Below are 23,589 nucleotides of genomic sequence, written 5' to 3'. Positions count from 1 at the left end.
AGGGATGATTAATGTGGGACTGGAGGCAGGCAAGAGGAGCATAGAGAATGCCCTAGATAAACTTGGAATCTCAGTGGAGCTATTCTGGGATGGATGGCATGATCCATACAGCCAGGAATGGGATAAGCAGCATGTATAGGTGACAGCAAGTATGGGGGCAACAAGTATGCTTCTGGGCCCTCAGCAGAGAACTGAACTGCCATGATCTCAGAATGGAATCAATGCTAGGTCAGCTGCATGGCATGCTGGGATATTATGCACAGAGGCCCCAGGGAAAGAATGCCTGTGCACTCAGCCCAGCTGCCACCTCTCATTCCTGTAGGTAGAGGGACAGCTGTCAGTGATGATGGCATCTCCCCTCCCACCACCACTCACAGAGTAGGGTCCAGAGAAGGGATCTGGCAAGGTGTGTGTGTATGTGTGTGTGTGTGTGTGTGTGTGTGTGTGTGTGTGTGTGTGTGTGTATAAGTGTCAGACCAGAGGAGAAATAAGGAAGGAAGGAACTTCTTCCCAGATGGGGCTCTGATGGTGCAGCTATCCCATGCTGCTGTCTTCCTGAGAATAAGCAAACTGTATAACTTGTTTTCTGAACTAATGACAGGTGAGCAGGGGAACTGTCATCCCTGCACTCAAGACTGTAGAACACCTAATATTTCCCTGACTTCCTTTCGGTTTTCTTTACTTGTTTAAGGCACAGAAATAAAAATATGAGCCCATGTGGATAAGGCTGGTTTATCATAGTAGGAACTAGAATTCTAAGGATTCTGACCAGCCTTCTTTATCAAGATTTTGACTTTTGCCCTACTGGTTTGGCTCAGTGGATAAGAGCTGAAGAGCATCAGCCTGGGGACTGACGGGTCCTGGGTTTGATTCCAGTCAAGGGCACATTCCTGGGTTCTGGGCTTGATTCCCATTGGGGGAGGCACAGGAGGCAGCCAGTCAATGATTCTCTCTCATCATTGATGTTTCTATCTGTCTTTCCCTTTCCCTTCCTCTCTGAAATCAATACATATATTAAAAAAAATTTTTTTGACTTTCTTCTAACAACACTTGATCTAGATTCTTCCATGTTGGAATCATTTCCCTAAACATGTGTCAATGGATTTGCAAATGGGCCAGACAATGTATTAAGCAAGACCCATGAAATCCTGGAAGAAAGGTAAGAGTGGACTCTTTAATGCAGTGTTCTAAACTATAGGCAATGACCAATTAGTGGGTTGTAAAATCAAGTTAGTGGGCTGTGATCAGCATTAAAGAGCATGAGAGTATTATGGAGTAGAAGAAATTAGAGTGCAATGTCCATAGTAAGGATAAATTTTGTTTTTGGAATACACCTATACTAGGAGGCAAGATAAATTATATTTCTTACTATGATCAAAACAAATTGTTTTAGTCAAAAACTTTAAAAGCCACTACTTTAATGGGTTTTGTTTTTCATTAGTATTAAAAAATGTAAAACACCCACTTGGCAGTGACCATTTGTACAATTTCATCAACACCAGATACAACTGTTTAGTTCAGCTTAATCTGCATTGCAAGTGCTTTTGGAAGATGCTCTGTAATAATCCCAACGCTGTGAGCACTACAGAGAGAGGCAGGAAGGATCCAGAGCCCAATGAGCAAGCCAAACAGTTCTTCCAAAGAATTATTAAGTTTTTTTTAAATTTAAAATAAATCTTTACTGTTGTCATAAAATAAGCAGTTATTTCTTCTCTCACTTATGACATGAGACTTTATATGAAATAAGGACACTTTCTTTCAGCCCACAGCAGAGGTAAAAAAAAAAAAAAAAAGGAGGAGAAAAAAACAAGTTTTAAGATCAAAACTGGAAATCTGAGAAGAGATCCCATAAAAACATCCCTTTTTGGCATGTCTGTAAAGCTTATCCCTGGGAAATAATCATAGATTATGGGAAAAGACTACTTTCCTGGTACTTAATTCCATAGTCATAAAGAAAATAGGGTTTTCCATGTGGAGTAGCCTGATGGCCGCCATAAAGAATAAATTTGGGAAACAGAAACAGACTCACAGATACAGCGAACAGATTGAGGGCTGCCAGAGGGGAAAGGGTTGGGAGACTGGGTGAAAAAGGTGAAGGGATTGAGCAGGACAGATTGGTAGTTACAAAATAGTCATGGGGATATAAAGTACAGCATAGGGAATACAGTCAATAATATTATAATAACTATGTACAGTGCCAGGTGAGTACTTGAAATATTGATGGAATCACTTTGTAAAGTATCTGATTGTCCAACCACTATGCTGTACACCTGAAACTAATACAAAATAATATTGAATGTAAACTGTAGTTAAAAAAGAAAAAGAGAAAAATCATAAAAAATGAATTAAGTTGGTAACATTTTGAAGAAATTGAGGCATATGGCATATAATTTTTGGGGGCTTTTGAAACAGGATATGGGGAAGATATGACCAACTAGTGCCACAGAGAAATCACACATCACAGAGATTTGCCCAGGAGTCATTCCTTAGTCCCACTTTGAGCACATCATGAGAAGGCAGGGTTCTTTGGAAAAGACAATAATGTGGGGGAAAATAGAAGACAGATGAAATAAAGGAAGACCAAATGTTAGATGGTTTGACTTCATAGAAGAAACCACAGGCAGGAGTCTGCAGGAGCTGAGCAGGGCTGCTGAAGACAGCCCTGTGGATATCACTCACTCACAGGGTCACCAGGATTCAGAACTGACTTAACAACAGGTAACATACACACATTCCCTAGAAAGCTGCAGAGGCAGGTACCAGAGCTGGAAGCTACTTTTCATGTTAGCTAAAAGGAGCTGAGAGAACATCATGACAGCACATGACAGAAGAAAAACTTACATTCAGAAAATCTACAGTGCTCTTGGATCAAGCCGCTCCAAGTTGCCCTCTGAGAGCTCAATTACTTACATGCATTTCAGGAGCACAGCGGCCCAGTAGATCTATAAGAGCTGAATAAAATGACATAATTGCATTGCCCATGTGTACGATCTCTTCTTCGTCCTCACTATCTTCTGTGCTGCTGAGAAAGAACAACACAAGGAGGTGTGAGGAAGCCTGGCAGGTAGGGCCATGGCCATGCCATTGGACATGAGTTACATGATATGAAAATGCTCTGCTCATCCTGGGCATCAGCATCCTTCCCCTTGGACACCTTTCTTTCCTCCAGAAGCCAACTTAGGCACTAAGTTCAAAGGACCCAAATAATCACGCATGACATTCCTAGGGTCCCATGAACTTTAAGGCATGTGTACTGATATCAGCTATCATTCAGACCATATATATTCATGGTGAGGCACCAGATTCCCCATAGTTCCTACTAACCATTCCTCCTCCTTTCCTTCCTGAATACACAAGGAACACATTGGACAAAGAGTCAGGAGGGCTGCGGCCATGCTCAGACTCTGTTGCTAACAAGCTAGATAACTCTGGGCTTCAGTTTTTTTCTCATGTTACATGAGGGAGTTGGGGCAGCTTATGTTTCAGATTCTTTCTAGTTGTACTAGGCCATCTGACAGAATAAGTGACAAAAGAAAAAAAAAGAAAGCCAACCAGCTGGAGTTCTACCCACTCTTTAGATTCTGGGTCCAATCTAGAGGCTGTGATTGAAGAAAGGGACATGGACAGAAGACACAATGAAAGAAGTCACAAGGCAATCCACCAATGCACCAATGATCTTAACCTTTAAATACCAAGGTTAGGGATGCTGTGATGTTTCATATTTGGCAGCTCTCTTTTTTTACCTAAAGAATAAAATCAAAATACTTTCAGAAAAGGAAGTAATAAAAGAGAGGTATGAGAAGAGAAACCAAGCTTTAAAATACTGAAGGAAACAGTCTCGATTTAGACAACTATGGTAAACTTGTCAGTCCAGGCCTTGTAGCCTCTGCACAGCTTCCCCTGTAGGGAGGACAGTGTTGTAGGGAGGGCAGTGCTGGCGAGAAACTCAATTTGCCAATTGGTCTGAGTGGGGTAAGAAAAATGGAAGTGGGTGGAGGCGATATTGATCACTGGGCTAACTGCAAGAGTAAAGACAGCAACGTGCTTGACAAAGTGATTTAAAATGTTTTCACCACAACTGTACAGAACCTGTGCTTCCTCTAGCGGGGAGAATTAGTGACACGTTGTTAACAATTCCTGTATTGATATTTGGAAGTTCACCAACTAAATCCACACCTGAAGGCAATTCCATTCACTTACACTTCTCTCTTGTATCCCTGAGAGGGGAGGTCGAGGGCTGGGTTCTCAGAGATCTTAATGGCACCCTGCATGGCGGCCAACAGACCATTTCCTCCTTCACCCCGCAGGGCTGGGCCGAAGCACTCGGGGCGTCTGATGAGCAGCTTGACCACGACACTGGCATTTTCTTCCACACTTTCACCTATGAAAAGAGGCATCATTTCCTTCTCTTTGGGAAGGACAACCTCACAATTTATTTCTACTTGGTGAGGCTGGGAGAACAGCATTTGACTGAGCTTGCCACTCACTCTTTTTTTTTTTAATCCTCACCTGAGGATATTTTTTCCATTGCTTTTTAGAGAGAGTGAAAGGGAGGAGGAAGGAAGAGAGAAAGGAAAATAATTGATGTGATTAAGACACTTCATTTGGATGCCTTCATATGACCTTGACCAGGGGCTGGGGTCTAACCCACAACCTAGGTACACACAAGCCCCTGACCCAGTATCAAACCCTTGACTTTTCAGTGTGTAGGCTGATGCTGTAACCATTAAGCTAAACTGGCCACTCACTCTTAAGATCAGGAGGTAATATTTAAAAAAATATATATTTTATTGATTTTTTACAGAGAGGAAGAGAGAGGGATAGAGAGCCAGAAACATCAATGAGAGAAAAACATTGACCAGCTGCCTCCTGCACAACCCCCACCAAGGATGTGACGCTCTATCCACTGAGCCAAACTGGTTTCAGCAAGATCAGGAGGTAATATTGATGGAAAGAAAGGTGAGCTTTGATAAATCAGATTGGAATTTGTTTATTTGAAGTATAACAATTAACCATTATAGAATAAAATTTTGCTTTTAAATTCAGGCTTTTGTGCTGTTCAGATTATTTCACCATCTTTATGTCCTCAGAGGGCAAGAAATAACACCACAGAATCTCCCACCAACTACAGATTAATTTACAGTTGACTTAGAGAATGAAAAAACTTATATATTTGCTAACTCCTTGAGGAGCACTTAAAAAGTATCTTCTTCCTTCTGTGAGCGCAGGTAAAAGAGTAACTCAAGCTGATGTGCCTCAATTAACCTGTGAGAGGAGACATATTAGCTCCTGAGCTGTAGTCTCAGTCTAATACCTGCCCCAGAACAGCCAAGTTTGTGTGGATGGAACTCAGGGCATTCCTGAAATTATTTCTCCATGAAACAAATCTATTTGGTAAAGTTGCCTTGGTTATACTTAAAATAGCTCTGCAGGAAGCTAAAGGTTGGAGAATTATAGTCTACTGGTATTTTTCTTTGGAAGAACCATAGACCACCAAAGAAGTGATTAAGCAGCAGGCCTGTCACACCTAGAAAGGGACAGCCAATGCTTCTCAGTACAGCAGTTTGGCAGCTGTCCAAACAGTGCCATAAAACATACCTTCTGTCTTAGATACAATCTGAATTTGTGTCTGAGAATTTATCTCTCAGACAAAACTCAAAAGACAATTCTTTTTGATGTTATACATTGGATGGAGCCAGAAGAAAAACTTTCACAAAATCTTTAGATACTTTTTGGAGGATTAGCTCTATAATAGAGGTTGCATCCTGATATGCTGTTATATTAAACTAGTGGCCTGGTGCACAAAATTCATGCACAATATAGGGGGATTAATTAGAGGAAATAATTTAATATTGCTATTTGTCCTTTCTCTATAATAGAAGTGACAGAGATAAAAGAAAACTAGTAAAATGTATATGAAAACCTTCAACCTGTCAGAGTCTGGGCATGCCATGGGACCCAGAGTCAAGTCCTTGCCCACCCACATGCGCCTCAAAAATCATATGAGACCCAGACCTGGCTGGCTCCTGCCCCTATTGACCTAGATCCAGACCTTGCCAGTCCCACCCGTGTCAAGCCTGGCTGGGCAGGGGATATAGCTTCAGGTCCCCTGGCCTGGCACCAGGATGCGGGGAGAAGGGAAGGGGAGATAGCCTGAGGTCCCCCAGCCCAGACTGAGGCAGGGGGCATGCCTTGAGGTCCCCTGTCAAGCCCTGCCAGGTGGGGGACATGGCCTGAGATCCCTTGTCAAGGCCCACTGGGTAGGGGGCATGGCCTGAGGTCCCCCGTCAAGCCTTACCAGGTGGGGGTGAGGGGACTCAGCCTTAGGTCCCCTGGCCCAGCACTGGGAGGAGGACACAGCCTCAGGTCCCCCACCAATCCCTGCTGGGCAGTGGGGCACGGCCTGAGTTCCTCGGACCCAGCACTGGGGGTGCACCTTGAGGTCCCCTGTTAAACCCTGCTGGGTGGGGAGCATGGCCTGAGGTCCCCTGCCAAGTCCTGCCAGGCAGGGGGGCATAGCCTCAGGTCCCTTGGCCTGGTGCTGGGGTGGGGGAGCATACCTTGAAGTCCCCAGTCAAGCCCTGTCAGGCAGGGGTGTGACCTGAGGTCCCCCAGCCTGACGCCAGGGAGAGGGGGCACAGACTGAGGTCCCCTGTCAAGCCCCATGGGGGTAGGGGAGGGCATAGCCTCAGGTCCCTGCTGATTGCTTGTTAAGGCTCCTTATGGGAACTTGGCTTCAGCTGTGGATGCAGCCATCTTTGTGATGGAGTGATGGTCAATTAGCATATTCCCTCTTTATTAGAAAGGATACTTATGCATAAAATTTACCTTAACTCGTAGCAGGCTAGAATAGTAAGCGTTCATTATCTTACAGTTACTGTAGGTCAGGAATACTAGAGTGACTAAGCGAGGCTGTGAGATATAGCCAAGATGCTGGCCAGGGCTGCAGTCTTCTGAAAGCCTGACTGGACGTAGAGGATCAGCTTCCACACTCACTCACATGGATGTTGGCATGAGGCCTCAGTTCCTCACCATGTCACTGCTCCACTGGGAGACTTGAGTGTTCTCATGGCATGACAGCTGGATCCCCACAGATCAAAAGCCCCAAGAGGGGGAGCTGGAAGAAGTTGCAATGCCTCTTACAGTTTTGATATACATCATTTCTGCCATGTCCTATTCATTAGAAGTGATTCTCCGTGTCCAGTTCACACTCAGCAGGAGAAGAAGCAGGTTCCATCTTTTGGAGAGAGGGGCACTGAAAAATCTATATGCACATCAGGGAAGTTTTTCTGTTTAATAACAATTTTTATGAATCAACTTAGAAGTGTTATGAGTAGAGCATCAGTATGGGAACCAAGAAAACATGTGCTTTCAGTCCAGCCTTTTAGCAAATCACGGTGAGAGTATGTACCCTGCACAATCTCACTGAGTCTTATCTGCACTGTTGTGATGTTCATGCCTCTTCTAGGTTTAGAATGAGTCTATTAGTTTAACTAATATGCAGAGATTTCTCCTGTAATGTCCAAGATACACAGGGCTGAGCTTGCTGTCTAAATTAGCTTGTGCTCATCTCCCCATGAACTCATTCTTGAACACATTTGATGGTCTTACAGCCCTGGACACCCAACCTTATGTCCCAGCCATAGTCCTTCTTGGTCCAGAGGTTTGCCTGCTGATATCCTTTCTTTTAAAAAAATTACTCAATTTTTTCAGTTTCATAATTTCAAATTGTGCAATTTGCAGAAAAGCTCAGATAAAGTGATGGAGGGATACTTAAAGAAAAGCACCAAGAATTCAACATATTTGAAAGCAAATATTCTTAGTCACATAGATAAACTAATAGTTTACTACTTTCAAATGTTTTTGACGCCCAAAACTTATCAAGTAGCACATATATCTATCCTTCCAGTATCATTTTTTATCTTAAGAATAAAGAGGCTAGCTTTTCTACCATGTGAGAACACAGTAGGAAGACACCAGATTTGCTGGTGACTTGATCTTGAACTTTGTAGCCTCTACAGTTATAAGAAATAAATTTCCATTTTTATATAAAAATAAGAATAATGAAGCTAACACTGAAATTTCCAATGTTAAAATAAGAGGGACTCCCCTCCCACATTAATCAGCTTATTTACATATTGTACCAATTATTTAAGTTGTCAGGATGGAAATACTTGTGGATCAGCTAGCCTTTATCAGTGTGCTCTTCAACTTAGCTTTTCACACTGTCATCAGCATCATGGAGTTTGATGAGACATGGACCACAATGCTCAAAAGACTTTGAAAAAAAAATAGGCTATGAGTTTTATACTGAGTTTGCTATTGAAATTCTTTGCCACTTGAGCCTTATTTTATCTGGATCTCAGGTTCAGATTTAAGCCAATTAGGTTGGCTCTACCAACTGACCCAGGAAGTCATTCATTGATTACTGAATAGTGGGGGATACAGAAGGCAGCCTGCAGGAGAAAGGAACTAAAGTGCAACTACTGCTGTTAATTAGAGAGGGGGTCGTGGGAAAGAATTTCCAAAGGCTTCAGAAGGTATAGAGACTGGCATGATTAGAAGAGAGAGAGAGAACATTTTCTTCTTAATTACCTATAGCTTAGCAGGCTGGACTACCAACCAAATCCACTGTAGGGAAGATGAATATTGACCCTGAGGGCATTTTTCAAGGGAGTGAGAGATCTGAGATAAATTAGGTTTGCCCAAGGGCTTACAACAATGCTTTTGCTTGAGTTCCAAAAAGAATAAAGCTTCATAACAGTGTGACTGTTCACAGTAACTTTCTTCAAAGGCTCTCAACACTGTCTTCACATTACTGTCTTCTTTTCCACATTCGCAAAACATTGTATGGAAATGGGATGATTGCTATTTTACCCTGAAGCAGTTATTCTCACCACAGGGATGATTAGTAGGGATGCAATGGTTTTCTTTTTAGACCATCACTTTCCTTAATCTCTATATTCTAACTATAGTCCCCATTTTAAAGTCCTTTACCTGAAATGCTCTTTCCCTCCTCATTCCCTTGATATAAACCCTTGACCTAGGTTAACTCCATTTCATCCTTCAGAGCAAGCTTATTCTTGGAAGTCCCAAAGGACCTGGTCTTTTCAAACATCTGTTCCTCTTCCTTGAAGCATTGAACTCAAGTATAACTAATTAATTGTTTGTACCGTATTTTTCGGACCATAAGACACACCGGACCATAAGACGCACCGGACCATAAGATGCACCAGTTTTTAGAGAAGGGAAATGAAGAAAAAAAGATTCTGAAACAAATAGTGTCCTAAAATATTTTATGTGCATTAAAACCCAACATCACAGTCATAAACACATGTAATCAACCCTGTAAAGTAAACAGCAGCATTTAGAACCATTTTAGAGCCGGGCAAGCACACAGAGACCACACAGAGCCGGGCAAGTAAAAAAACTTTTTTTTAAAAGTATATGTGTAGGCTATATTTGGACCATAAGACGCAGGGACTTTTTCCCCCCACTTCTGGGGGAAAAAAGTGCGTCTTATGGTCTGAAAAATACGGTATCTGTTTGTGTCAGTTTTTCTCACTAGACTCTATATCTAATAAGAGCAGGGCATTATGTCTCTGTATGTTTAAGTATCTTGGTAACGCCTGACATATAACAAGTACTCAGAAAATATTTTCCAAACAAATGAAAAGACTCCATTGAGACTCAAGATAGAAGCTTGAAGTGATTGGATGGAAAGTGGAGGGTGACCATGCATCACTACATCATCAGGCCAATTATTAGCCTCTGTTTACAAGAACCTGATTTCTCAGACTTCAGTTAGTCTAAGGAAGTGAACATATCCTCACTCAAGTCCAAGTGCATTAAGGGAAATCACTGGGGACCCAGCATGAACGAATCTAGAGATGCTCTCATTCAGTTAATTTAGAGAATCACAAGGCAGAACTGATGGTCAGGATTCAATACTTTTTTTTTTTAAGTTCCAACTTTAATATGGTGGTAGGAAATTTGTATAAACAAATTAATAAAAGTAGTTAAGACATAAAATAACCCTGTTAGTGCTTGGGAAGGGAGCTAAAGGTGTGCCAATGCCAGTAAATTTACTGTGACAGAATAGGGAAAATAGGGGTTGGTGGCACATTTAGTCATTAATCCAATCACTCATTGAGCCTGTATCACATGCCAGAAGCTGATCCAGGAACAATGGGCAAGTAGTGAAGACAACAGTTAAGCCTGGATAGCAGAATGAGATGAGTGGAACAGGGCCACCCCAGCAGATCCACAGGCCTACAGTAGAGCTTTCCAGCCAATTTGCAGATATCTGAGCAAAAAACACATGCTTAAAGTATATGTCAGTGAGATTATGAAGTTGTTTGTTGTATAGCAGAGGCTGATTGATACAGGGGTGAGAGCAGAAGTGGGGTAACCAGTTTCCCTACAACTGTAGTGGCCCAGGTGGAAGATAATGATAGCATGGGGCAGGATGTGGATAGTGGAGGTGGCGAGAAGTCAGGAGATTTCAGGTGCATTTCAGGCTTTGAATCAACAGAATTCTTGATGGATTGAATGTGGGGAAAACGGAAAAAGTTGAATTAGGATGCCTTCTAAGATTTGACTTGAATATCTGCAAAGTTAGTTGAGCTAGTAAGAGAGAAGTCAAATCTATGAGAAGAACATGTTTGAGTTGATAATTATAAATTCAGCTTGTAACATGTACAGAATTTGAGATGCTTGTTCAACTGCCAAGTGGGAATATCAAATAGGCTACTGGATACACAAGTCTAAGGCTCAGGGAAAAGGAAAAGGTCAGAAACGTACATTTAGGGGATGATCTGTATTTATGTGAAATTTGAAACCAACGGACTAAATAAAAATTGCAGTGTATAATGACACAGTAATAAAATTACAGAGACCAATATTCAATCCCAGAATCATGCTACAATTTTGCCATGGTGTCTAGAATTTGGGGGTCCTATGAATTTTTCACTAAGTATGAAATAAAACTTGGTTGATATGGGAGCCTGAAATCAGAACTGAGGAATGCTCTGATAGAATGGAATCCACCTATTAAAAATGGGTATTCTCATCGCATTGATGAAACTAACTGTGATGAGCTCATACCATTTTGTGTGGATAGTTTCAATGCAGCAGTTTTTTTTTACTGCTTTACTATTTCATCTAAAATGCACAATTTTATTTAAGTATCAGACCTTATTTACCATTCTTATCAGTAAAATGACTGATAAAGAATTCATATACACATATGGGTTTTGGATGTCTGAGCCCACTGCCAAGCTGCTCAGCCACTCTCCTGCTGGGACCAGACAGGGAGCTGTGGTGAAGAACTGCTGCGCAATTTATTGAGCATGAAAAGAACATGGCCAAACATCTTTTCACTCAGGCACAAACTTCCTGATTTCGGTTCTCTGGGCATTGGTTTGCTATTGTCCTCTTTGAATAAATTATTTCTGTTACTTGTTTTGTTTTGACTACTTATTTCTGGGATTTGGTGCTCTTTTATTTTGAGATTTTATAGATGGAGTCACATTTCCTTGCCTTTGTGTCTATAAGCTTTTACCTGACCCCACTGAATGATTTCCTTCCCCTTCTCAGGCACAGAGATTCAAGAGGTCCAGTGGGAGAATGAAGGAAGTGGGGAAGAAGAGAATGCACATGTCTTATAATAGGTGAGAAGGTGTAATATAAATGTTAAGTATCCATACCCCACTGGCCCTATCTCAAATATGTCTCACAGTCTACCTTCTCTTCTTACTCTTGAGTACAACACTGTTATTCATAATTGTCTTTAAATATTTAAATATTTACATAGGTTAATGTTTTGAAAATTTGCTGAATCTTTCCAACTGTATTGTAAATTTGAGAATAAGCCTAACCATCCCCAGTCTTAAGTACCAATTATACTGAAGAATGGCTATTATATCCTTTCCTACTCTAAAAACGTGAATACATAAGCAGAAATGAACCAGTGGATTCTTTTAAGCATCTATACTGACTATGCCCTTCAAAGCTAATGTGCTATTTTGTACACTTGTCCCTAAAATAATTTTCTAGCTTTATTGAGATAATAGAGGCCTGTATACGAAAATTTGTGCACTTAGGGGGAGTGTCCCTCAGCCTGACCTGCAACCTCTCACATTCTGGGACCCCTCAGGGGATGTCCACCTGCTAGTTTAGGTCCACTCCCCGGGGGATCGGGCATAAACTGGCAGTCAGACATTCTTCTGGCATCCTGGGAGCCCTTGGGGGATGTCCGACTGATGGCTTAGGCCTACTCCCTATTGGACAAGCCATCAGTCGGACGTCCTTAACACTGCCAAGGAGGCAGGAGAGACTCCTGTCACCATTGCTGTGCTTGTAGCCCTCAGCCCAGCTTGTGGCTGAGTAGAGCTTTTCCTGTGGGGATTGACAGACCACCAGGGGGCAGCTCCTGCATTGAACATCTGCCCCCTCGTGGTCAGTGCATGTCATAGCAACTGGTTGTTCCTGCTCATTCTGCTGTTAGGGTCAATTTGCATATTATCCTTTTATTATATAGGATAGTTGACATATCCTAAAAGATTTATGTCTCCCAACTTAAAGGCCCATCAGTATGATCTCCTCACACTGTTAAATTGTGTCAATATTTTTCTTCAAGACATTATTCAACACTTGCCTTCTTGCCCAGACATTCCTAGATTCACTCTACCAGATTCCAATAAGAACCATCAGTTTTGGCATGCCAACAATCATGTGCGCAACTATGTAGGTAGGTGTGGTTGATAATAGAACTTTTCGTCATTATCTTATATATGTTTCTGATAATTCAACTTAGGTTTGCTCTGTTTCCTGCTTTAATTTGTAACTGACACCAAGGCAGAACTTGTAGAGTAAGTCTCTTCTCAGTTCTCATAGATTCTCATAAAATCTTCACATGTCATGTGATGGATGTGCAAGTTATGATCACTGATGATAAATCTGCCCAGAGAAATTCAGCAAAGTTAAGAGATACTATGTTTTCAACAACAAAGTTTGTAGCCTGGGGAATATATCACTGAAACACTCCAAGGATTCAAAGAAGCACAGAAGAACTCTTTCCTTCTTCTTGCAGATTAGTAAGAAATCTATTACTTCTTGGAAGATATGTTAGGAAGGGATTAATCAGGCACCCAGACATATCTGAGTCTACATTGATTATAGAATTTGCAACTGCCGAGTAAATAGAAGCTTCTGAACGTCATTATTCTCAGTTAAACACATCCCAAGGCTTCCAGCTAGCTAATAAAAATAAAGTAGATAAATTATATACTTCATAAAGTTCTTTTAAAGACAAATCTTGTTTAAGAAGATTTAATACAAACATTAAGAATGACTAGGAAATAATGTTAAAAATAAATTTCAAATTTTGTTACTTTGATAGAGCAAGAGCTTTGACTTGGCTTTTAAAAAATGTGTTTAAGAAAGCATTAGCACCAAGCAGTAATTTAATAATGCCACATTTTTTTTTTGACAAGCTCAAAGGAAAAAAAAAATGCTGTTTCTCCTTGTTCATTATGGAGACAGTGCTACCAAGACAATACTGCATAATGATTAGACTGTTGTTTGGTCCCCTAGGGCCTATTTCTTTCACCAGGTGGGGAAAGTTTTCTGTCATTATTTCTTCAAATATGTTTCCAATATCTTGCTCTCTCTCTTCTTCTGGCACCCCGATAATTCAGATGTTGGTATGCTTGAGGTTGTCCCAGAAGCTCCTTACATTGTCTTTATTTTTGGATTCTTTTTTTTTCTGGTTGGTTTTTTTTCTTCTTCTTTGTATTTCAAATCTTTGACTTTATTCTTGGGATCCTCTAGTCTGCTGTTGGATCTCTGTATATTATTCTTTATTTCAGTCAGTGTATACTTAATTTCTGATTGGTCCTTTTCATATCCCTGTGGTCTCACTAAATTTCTCAGAGGTTTCTAGAAGATTTTTGAGTGACCTTATAACTGGTTTTGAACTCTACATCCAGTAGTTTGCTTTCCTCCATTTCTTTCATTTGTGACATGTTTCTTTGTCTCTGCCTTTTGGATACTTCCCTGTGTGATAGAGTGGCCTTTTGTGCTAGGTGTTTTATAGGGCCCAATGGCTCAGCTTTTCAATTATCTGAGGTGGACACTCTTGGTGCACCCCTTTATGTGCTGTGTGCATAGTCTTGTTGTAGTTAAGCCTTAATTGTTGTTGGTATCACTGGGAGGAATTCACTTCCAGCTCAATTGGCTGTGAGGACCAGCTGTGTCTATAATGAGAGAACTATGGTGCTGGAGACACCCTTATAGTGCAGGACTTGCCTCAGTGGGGCTTTGGTGCTCACTGAGTGTGTTGCTTATGGATGTGAAGAGTTGTAATCTGTTATGGTCTTACACTGACCCCTGGGTACAATGGTTCTTGGATTTCCAAGGAGGTGCAAAGTCAGCCACTGCTTGAGACTACCCAGCAGGAGTTACAGAGAGATCTGCAGATTCCTCCTATTTGTTTGGGATTTGGAGGTGCCCAGATGAGGCCCAGCTGTGAAGCAATGCAGGCTGCTGCTGCAGGGCCTTAAGCCTTCTTTTGGACATTTGGACTCTCTGACCCAGCTGCAGTTTGTTAGGTTTTAGGTTGCAAGAGTGACAGGCCATTCATATACAAAATATGCTGCTCACAGCTTGGATGGGGTTGTAAATTGGGTGGGGCAGGGTCTCAGGGAATCACCTGGGTGGAGCAAACATCAATGGCTGCCAGTCCACCCTGCCTTGGAGAAGTCCCCGGGTCTCTGTGTCCCACGGCCCCATGCAGGAACAATGATCACTGTGAGCACCTCTGAGACAAAGCCGCCCTTGTCTTCCTGCCCAATGTCAGACAGTCCAGTTTCTCCATGTATGAGTCTGGGTCCCCAGAGTCTTTCCTAGAGCTGGAGTTCAGAGCAATCTGGAGCTTGTATCTCTCTCCTGATTGAAAACAACAGTGCACTCAGTTGCCAGCCCATTTCATGTGCCTACATGCCTCCGCACTTCCGCACCTCCTACCAATCTCAATGCACTTTTTCTTTCCTTCTAGCTGTAGAAATTCCACTCAACCATGTTTTCTGTAGTTCTGGATGATGTTTATTTTGTCTTTTAGTTGGAGTTTTGATGTGGTTGTGAGAGGCAGCAAGTACAGGTGTTTACCTATGCTGCTATCTTGGTTGTTCTCTGTAATTTCTTTTACATGTATCTTTTATATTTCAATCCTACTACCACCATTATAACTCAGAAGCTTGTTATCCAAACCTGAGTCTAGAAGTAGCCAGTTTTCCCGTTAGTAATTTTTTTTTTAAAAAGATCTCCAAGTTCTCTGCACATTGAATCAAAACTAAACATTCCAGGTTGGCATTTAGGTTTCCCCCAAAGGAGCTGCCCAGCAGGCCTACCTTTTAAAAGACATCTTTTACTAGAGTCATTCATGTATCTACCTATCCTCTAGACCAGTGGTAGGCAAACTCATTAGTCAACAGAGCCAAATGTCAACAGTACAACGATTGAAATTTCTTTTGAGAGCTAAATTTTTTAAACTTAAACTTCTTCTAACACCACTTCTTCAAAAATAGACTCACCCAGGCTGTAGTGTCTTGTGGAAGAGCCACACTTAAGGGGCCAAAGAGCCACATGTGACTCACAAGCCGCAGTTTGCCGACCATGGCTCTAGACCACATGTGTCAAACACAAGGCCCGCGGGCCAAATCCGTCCCGCCAGGCCTTGCAATGTGGCCCGCACCGCGCTGTCATCACTGCACTCCGCTGCGTTTCCATCACAATGACAGTTTATGACTGTTCAGTAAACCATTCGGCCCGCGATTTAGGCTGGATTTTAGATTTTGGCCCCTTCTCTGATTGAGTTCGACACCCCTACTCTAGACTAATAGGTCACTGTGTTTCCTGAGCATAGCATGCTTTAACCTTCCAGTCACTGTTCATGCTCATCCCCAGCTGGATCATCTTTCCTACATCTCTGTCCCTAGACATTTGATCCCTTTAAAGCTCATCTGTAACATCACCACCTTCATGAGGCCTCTTATGATCTTCTCAAGAAGAAGGGAGTTACCTCTCAGGAAGCCTTCCAGCCCTCTGTCTCTGCCTTACTCCACTGAAAATTCTTTGAAAGCAGATGCTAAAATTCTTTGCTCAAATCAAATGTGTCTTAGTATTACAGAGACATAATAAACATGAAAAGCAAATTGCACGTGTCTTCCTACTGACTGACCAACTTGCTAGAGCTAGCTGCATTATGAAATGGCACTGTCGTCTCTAAGGGCATAAAACAACTTACTAGCAAAGGAGACAGACTGACATTTTGGTCTGGAGTTTATGTAACCAGTAGAAGAAATCCAGAAGGGAACATAGCCAATGGATTCCTTTGCCTTCTTAACCTATACAGACAGTCCCACTAAATGAGTCAATAAAGTTCTTGATCTTGACTGCAAAGGTGGCCAAGATGAATAAATTGGTCCTGTCTTTTTACATAATTTGATGAGCGTTATGCATCCTCAAAATGTACTTTAAGAAAATTCTCTTTATTACTGCAGTAACTGCATTAATTTTGGGCATGTGACCACTTGGATAGGAAGTAGAACAGACATAGAGGCTATTCTGAAACTAGTCCCAGAGAAAATGGAATTCAGCAATTCTGGTGATGAACAGATAGGGAACAGACAGAAGCAAATACAGGTGATTAAGAACTAGGCTGGATGAGATCCAGAGGAACAAAATGCAAACATCTCAAAATCTGTGACCCAAGCAGAAAAAGGGAAAACTAGGCAAATAGAAATCATTCAAATGTTAAGAATAGATTATATTACAGTGTAGGAAGGTAAGCACATGGGATAGGGGTGAAGAGAAATGAGAAAATAACATCTATACATATAAAAGCCAAGCAACTGGAATGACCAGAATGACCGGTTGCTATGATGTACACTGCAGTGGCCAACTGGCCTGATCGGTGCTCCAACAGCCCGTGCCACCCCCTCTCCCCCAAATCCCAGCTGGCTCCACCTCATATCACCCCTTCCTCCATTAGATGCAGGGCCAGCCAACCTCCCACATCCCCTCTTCCCTGCCATCCTAGCCCTGATTGGCCCCCATCAAGATGGGCCAGCCAGACCCCACCTGTGCATGAATTCATGCACTGGGCCTCTAGTTAAAGGTCCTATCATGTCAATATATTTTGAGGTAAATTATTATACTTAAAACAACTCTTATGATTGCTTATTAGCTGCAATTGCTTTTTTAAATCACTTAATCAGCCCAGCTGGATTTATTAGCCTGCAAGACAAAACTGAGAGAAGGAAGAATGATCATAACTATAATGTTAAAACAAGTGAATGAGTATTATAACAGAATCATCTTGAAATAGAAGGTATATTTTCAAGAAAGCAGTCCACTTATTTTATACAATACTCAGCACATTATAGGCTAGGGCAAGTACACATTTTAAAAAAATATATTTTATTGATTTTTTACAGAGAGGAAGAGAGAGCCAGAAACATTGATGAGAGAGAATCATTGATCAGCTGCCTCTTGCACACCCACTACTGGGGATGTGCCCACAACCAAGATACATGCCCTTGACCAGAATTGAACATGGGACCTTTCAGTCCGCAGGCTGACGCTCTATCCACTGAGCCAAACTGGTTTCGGCAGTACAAAATTTTTGTAGACTTGGAATTCACTAAATATGGGAGGTGACTTGCACTAAGAAGAATAATATTTAGTATTGCTAAAGCAATTTGTTTCTCTATGGAGTTAAGTACCTTTTATAGTTATTTAGTTATTTTTGATTTCCATTGTTAATTTATTCATTAGCTATCATTCCATCCATCCATCCATCCATCCATCCATCCATCCATCCATACATCTAATAGTTTAAGGATCTGGAGGCATCTCTGCATTTAACTCTGTGAACTAGTAAAGTAAGATGAAGATATTAATAAGTCCCTCTTTTATTGATAGGAGAAGAGATACAGAGAGCTGATAAGCCCAAGCCCACAGAGTAAGTTTCTTGCTGCATCTGGCACTAGAACTGAGTACTCAGTCCACTGGATGCTTCTCTTAGTCCTCGTCTGGCCTAATTTTCTCTAATATCTTTCCACCATCTACCATCTGTCTGTAGGTATCTATCATCTTTATAAATAGGAAGCAACACAAAGGATCTTCTTTTCCCATATTTACCCACAACTGCGCCATCATTGGTCTAAAAGGCATAGAACCCTTGGGACTCACTGTTCACGAAGACGGCAAACCTCAGGAAGGACAGGTACCGCTCCCCTTCAATGGGGTTCCACCCGACGTCAGGGTATCCTTTGGCCAGCAGCATGGGGCAGCTCTGGAGGCCACAGCCTGCCAAGTAAGTCACCACCTGCCAAGAACAGTACAAAAGTAAGTGCCCAAGATTTTTACAAAATAGCTTAAGTACTGTGCAATTCTGGGACTGGAAGGCTTTCATTTCCCTAAAAGCTAGAGAGGACCCAACACTTTTAAAGCAAGTAATTTAGTAGATCTGAAGCCAGAACCTCCAATTCATTTTTGTTTCCAAGTAATCAAATGACTGATGATCACCCTCGTGTCTGAGAACACCATGTGCTATCCACTCCCTGGTTTTCCCTGTCCTGGCACGAGGGAGCTGCCTTTTAAAAATAGGCCTACCTAGGGCACACCTGGGGAGACAGCGGTGGATCTAGGCTGGCCAGGTACACTTGGCCATAGTATCTCATGACCAAATATCCAGTCACTGGTCGACTCTCAGTGGACCTTTAACTAATCAAGTTCTGCATCAACAACAGTTTCCCAAGGGAAAAGCCAAGAAATGAAGGTTGGAGTAGAGAGGCTGCAGCCAGTGATAGATTAGGACTAGTAGTGTTCCTTTTGCTTCCAGACACCAAAAGATCTCAGCTCTGTGATCATGTAAAATATTAGAACCTGCCCAATTTTAGAAGGTGTCAAGCAAAAGCCTGGCAAATAGACATTTTTCTTGACATTCAGTTGTTATTCTAATATAACCTTGGATATTTTATGTATACAGGGAGAAGAGGAAAATCCATGGGACTGCAAAATCCTCCTAGTCAGGAATGGTGTCTTTTTCATTTTTTAACCTCCACAGTCTTTAACCAATGTCACCCGGACAAATTTATTACAAAGTAAAAATCCCCAGGGTCTGGTGCATATTAGGTGCTCAATAAATGTTTGTCAAGTGAATAACATATTTGCTGATGTCAAATACTTGAACTCAGTTTGCAAGAATAATGAATCAAAGTCAAAACCCAGTAAGAAACTATCGTCCTTTTTAAACCAATAAAGAAACTATTCTGTTTAGAGTATAGAATTGATTTGGCCTTTAAAATGTCAGGAAAAACATCAATCAAGGCAGGAATTAGGCAGAGTTTTCAATATTAGGGGCGACTTCATTGGCCCCTAAAATAAGTGATTGTGTGTGTGTGTATATGTGTTTGTGTGTGTGTTCTTGTTGATGCTGTAGTTCAGTTTTAAGGGACATAATTTCTGCTGTGTTCAAAAGGAAGGAAGGAATTGCAGCATTTATTGGCCCTTTCTCCATCTCTCCCAGGAGCAAGCTTGGGAAATTTCCTGACAGTTGTCTAAACAAAGTCTGTGCACTGTGCTAAGCTGCTGGAACCACTTGAAAGGGGGCGGCACACCTCATCATCCCCTTTGCAGATTTTCCTAAGTCCCTGCTTCTCCCCTCTCCCAGCCCCCTGGCCTCCACTGATTATATCTGCACCTTTCAAGAGAGGCTTGGGGTCTTTATTGAGCAGTGTCATTTGAAAAGATGGCTGAGGAGGGGAACTGAGCACTACACCTTGTAGCTCTGTCTGACTGTAAGAGAACCATTAGCTACCTTTTTATACAGGTGCCAGTTTTCACCTCACCACCTAAAACATTGCTATATGTTACTGTTTAAATGTAAGAATAACAGAGTTCGAGTTAAGTCTGTCCCATCAGAGGCAGAGACTGTGGATGTATGTGGCACTGTGCACAGCATTGGAATGTGTGTGTATATAGGGTTATCTTATTTCTGTTCTAATCACTTCCTCTTATTGAAATCAGGCTGTGCTAAAATGCAAATCATGTGGTGCTGCTCCTCTGCTTGAAGACCTCCCGTGGTTCCATTCCTCCTGGCTCTGAAGTGAGGCCCTGCCATTTCACTAGAGCACATGTGTCAAACACAATGCCCGCGGGCCAAATCCGTCCCGCCAGGCCTTGCAATGTGGCCCGCACTGCGCTGTCATCACTGCACTCCGCTGCGTTTCCATCACAATGACAGTTTATGACTGTTCAGTAAACCATTTGGCCCGCAATTTAGGCTGGATTTTAGATTTTGGCCCCTTCTCTGATTGAGTTCGACACCCCTACACTAGAGCATGGCCCCTGGGCCCAGATACTTTTGAAGCCTGGCCCTGACAACACTTACAAGCCCCACGACTTTGAAGATGCTACCTAATCTCTCTCTGCCTCAGTTTCCTCTCCTGTCACTGGGGGCAATAATGAGACAGCGTGTTCCAAGGCTCACGTGAGGTAATTCAGAGTGGGGTTCTGTAGGGCATACGCTTCTGTTATTAATTGTGATGGTAGCACAAAGTCCAATTCCTTCATCATCCTGATCTCTCACTCCCACCATGTACTCTGTGCTCTTGTCATAGACAGCTCCCCAATGCCCAGGCACCCCATGCTCTCCTCTCTGAACCTCAGACACTCCTGGCACTTAGGTGATTAGCTCCTATTCACCCCTTAGCTCACCACTTGCTGAGTCTCCGTCCTGATCCCCTAGCCGAGGGTGGGGGGGGGGTGGAGGAGGTGAGAGAGTGGGGGGGGTGTATGGAGGGGTGGGGGGGTGGGGAGTGGGGTAGGAGCTGCTCTGACATATGCTCCCAAATTCACCCCTCAGGGGATGACCTCTGATTTGTCCCCACTCACTAGGATGCACTTCCCCACACTCAGAGAACACACTGTGACTCTTGTTAGCTGCCCGGTCAAGGAAGCAGTCCCAGAGTGGGGTGGGGAGAGGTTGGGTGAGTCCGCCCTGGCCACCACCACCAGAGGTGCAGTTTATGGTCCCAGCATGGGCAGCTCAGTTCTGTCTTATTTGTACATGGACAGGTCATGCATAGCATTTGTTTCCTTTATGCTGATTATACAGTTTTCTATCATGTCTTTCTGGAATGTGAGTATAAACTTGAGGACCCAGAACTTGATCAGAAACCACAGGTGCCTGGTAGGGTTCCATGTGGACCCGTGAAGTTGGGCCTCATGTACACAACTGTCCATATACTGTGCCTATGAGGAGGTTGGCAATCTCTGCCCACGGGAAACACTCTGCTCCGAACTATCATGTGCTGCCAGCTACTCACATTCCATCCCTTTTCACTGAGGGTGAAGGAGGTTATAATGGAACTACTGAGCCTTTGGTCTGCAGCTGCTTGGCTTGGCTGCGCTGTACACAGAAAAGAGCAAGCACAGTGCCTCCCCAGGGCCGGTACCTTTTCGAGGTCTGGTTCCTCTAAGCCCAGTGCTAACTCGTTGTTGTCCATCACGGAGGAAGCGGCCACATCTAGCGGCGTGGATCCCCTCATCGACGGGGAGGCTGAGGAAGGAGGAAAGAAAGAGAAAAAGGGACCAAGAGAACACCCTTTGCTGAGCTGAGATTGCAATGCACACAACTGGCCAGCAGAGGACAGCAAACCCTAAACCTGGCTCAGATCACTATTCTCTTGCCCAATTTAAGAACAGTTATATTTTCTTCCGACCTCCCTCTCCTTATAACCCCGCCCTCCCAAAACTGATTGAGTACAGATTAAGCTGAAAAATCAGTTCACAGGATCATCTGGGACCACGTATTTTCAAGTGCTTTTCTATTTTCAAGTGCTTTTCTAGCGTGAAACTTCCATTTGATGATCACCCCACAACTAAGCTCAAGTGACTTGGCCATTTCTGGAGCCACCGCCAAGAATTTAAAAATAGCCTCAAACAGCATTTGCTCATATAGTTATCAGGTCACCAATGTTGTCTGGTTTTTCATTGTCTGGTTCTTAGGCCAGAATTAAGAAAACCTTTGGGTGGCTTTTTACAAAAAGGTCGGTAGCCTGAGCTTGCAGCTGACAAATTAGAAGCCTGAAATTTCAGATTTCACGTGCACGGATGTGTGTGTCTGCGCCACTTGGTTTACATACAGAACACTGAGTGAGGCACGTGCTTCATGCTGCTTTTCTTGTGGTGGTGGTGGGTTCACAGTGTTTATTCACCTTGCAGCTACAGAAAGCACTGGCTGGTTGGCTAATAGCCATGCTAATAACACATGCCGCCTACAGCCAGGCTGCCAGGAAGGGACTGCATCCATGACCTTGGTCTCATTAGCACTGCTCCATGGTCCACTCAGTGGGCCGGGAGGAGCTATGTCCCAGATTATATCTGCAATTTCAGGCAGTATTTTATAAACCTGGTCCCAAGAGAGAGGAGGTAAAACTGTATGACTATGCCCACAAACCTGTCACCAGTGCTGGCTGGGAGCAACATCCCTACTCAATGGAGAACAGAGACATGGACTCATTATTTCACTTGTTTTTAGACCAGGTAGGGGTCCTTTTCCTATTAAAAAATCCCACAAAGCCTGGCTGGTATTGCTCAGTGATTGAGCATCAACCTATGAACCAGGAAGTCACGGTTCGATTCTTGATCAGGGCACATGCCCAGATTGCAGGCTTGATCCCCAGTGTGGGGCATGCAAGATGCAGCTAATCAATGATTCACTCTCATCATTGACATTTCTATCTCTCTTTCTCCCTCTCCTCTCTAATATCAATAAAAAATATTAAAAATAATCCTACAGAATGCATGTTGCTTCTTTCCTTTCACCTCCTGAGTAAGTGATCAGCAGGGGGAGTGCCACCTCTGAGCCCCAATGTGGAAGTTAGAACGTGACATACCTAGGCCAACACTGCTATTCTCCAGCAGGTAACTCAGGTGCTCAAACATGGCCTTCTGATTCTGCCGGCTAATTCGACAGAAATAGCAAAGGAAGCGGCAACAGCTAGCCACCATCTTTGGAAAAGCGATCTGTCGGGAGAAGTAGGAAGTGTCAGGAAAAGAATCTATCATGAGGTCTTTCTGGAAAGTCTGACTTCAAGGAGTCCTAGGTTGAAGTCTGGCAAGCTGTGAACAGTTTGGGAAAATAAGTTTTCTCCTTACTTCCAGCTTGTGCCAAGACTTATTCATAGGAGAGACAAGAGAGTATACACCTAAGGAGAGGCTTCCAAAAATACTGACAGCTAGTTATAGCTCCTGAAATATCTTTCTCAAAGGAAACAGACATCAAACAAGAATCACAGTCATGCTCAGATGCCACGTGGAATTGCACGACCCCACAGCAGATGATTGTTTCTAACTAGGAAGGGGGCAGACAGGACTGTGATGGGAAAGTTCAGGAGGGAGATGGGTGGTCATAGACACATGAGGCCCAGCGCTAGGTCAAACCCGAGTCCTCTGGGTAAAGGCTGGCCCTCCAGTTGTGGAAGCCTCAAGGCATCCCCTTCTCAGTCTGTGAGCCTT

The 23,589-nt window shown here is 42.8% G+C and overlaps 1 protein-coding gene across 1 annotated transcript in view; it reads right to left on the bottom strand.

Moving 5' to 3' along the window:
- Nucleotides 1-23,589, bottom strand: part of RYR3 (ryanodine receptor 3) — a 350,151-nt gene that overhangs the window by 123,497 nt on the left and 203,065 nt on the right. Inside the window, 5 exon segments of the mRNA XM_045583784.1 lie at nt 2,911-3,019; nt 4,201-4,381; nt 18,256-18,391; nt 21,525-21,628; nt 22,968-23,097. Of these exon segments, the coding sequence (XP_045439740.1) occupies nt 2,911-3,019; nt 4,201-4,381; nt 18,256-18,391; nt 21,525-21,628; nt 22,968-23,097 (660 nt within the window).

The sequence above is a fragment of the Pipistrellus kuhlii genome, unplaced genomic scaffold, assembly GCF_014108245.1.
Source record: "Pipistrellus kuhlii isolate mPipKuh1 unplaced genomic scaffold, mPipKuh1.p scaffold_m20_p_1, whole genome shotgun sequence".
NCBI classification, from domain to species: Eukaryota; Metazoa; Chordata; class Mammalia; order Chiroptera; family Vespertilionidae; genus Pipistrellus; species Pipistrellus kuhlii.
This window is presented reverse-complemented; position numbering and strand designations above follow the sequence as displayed.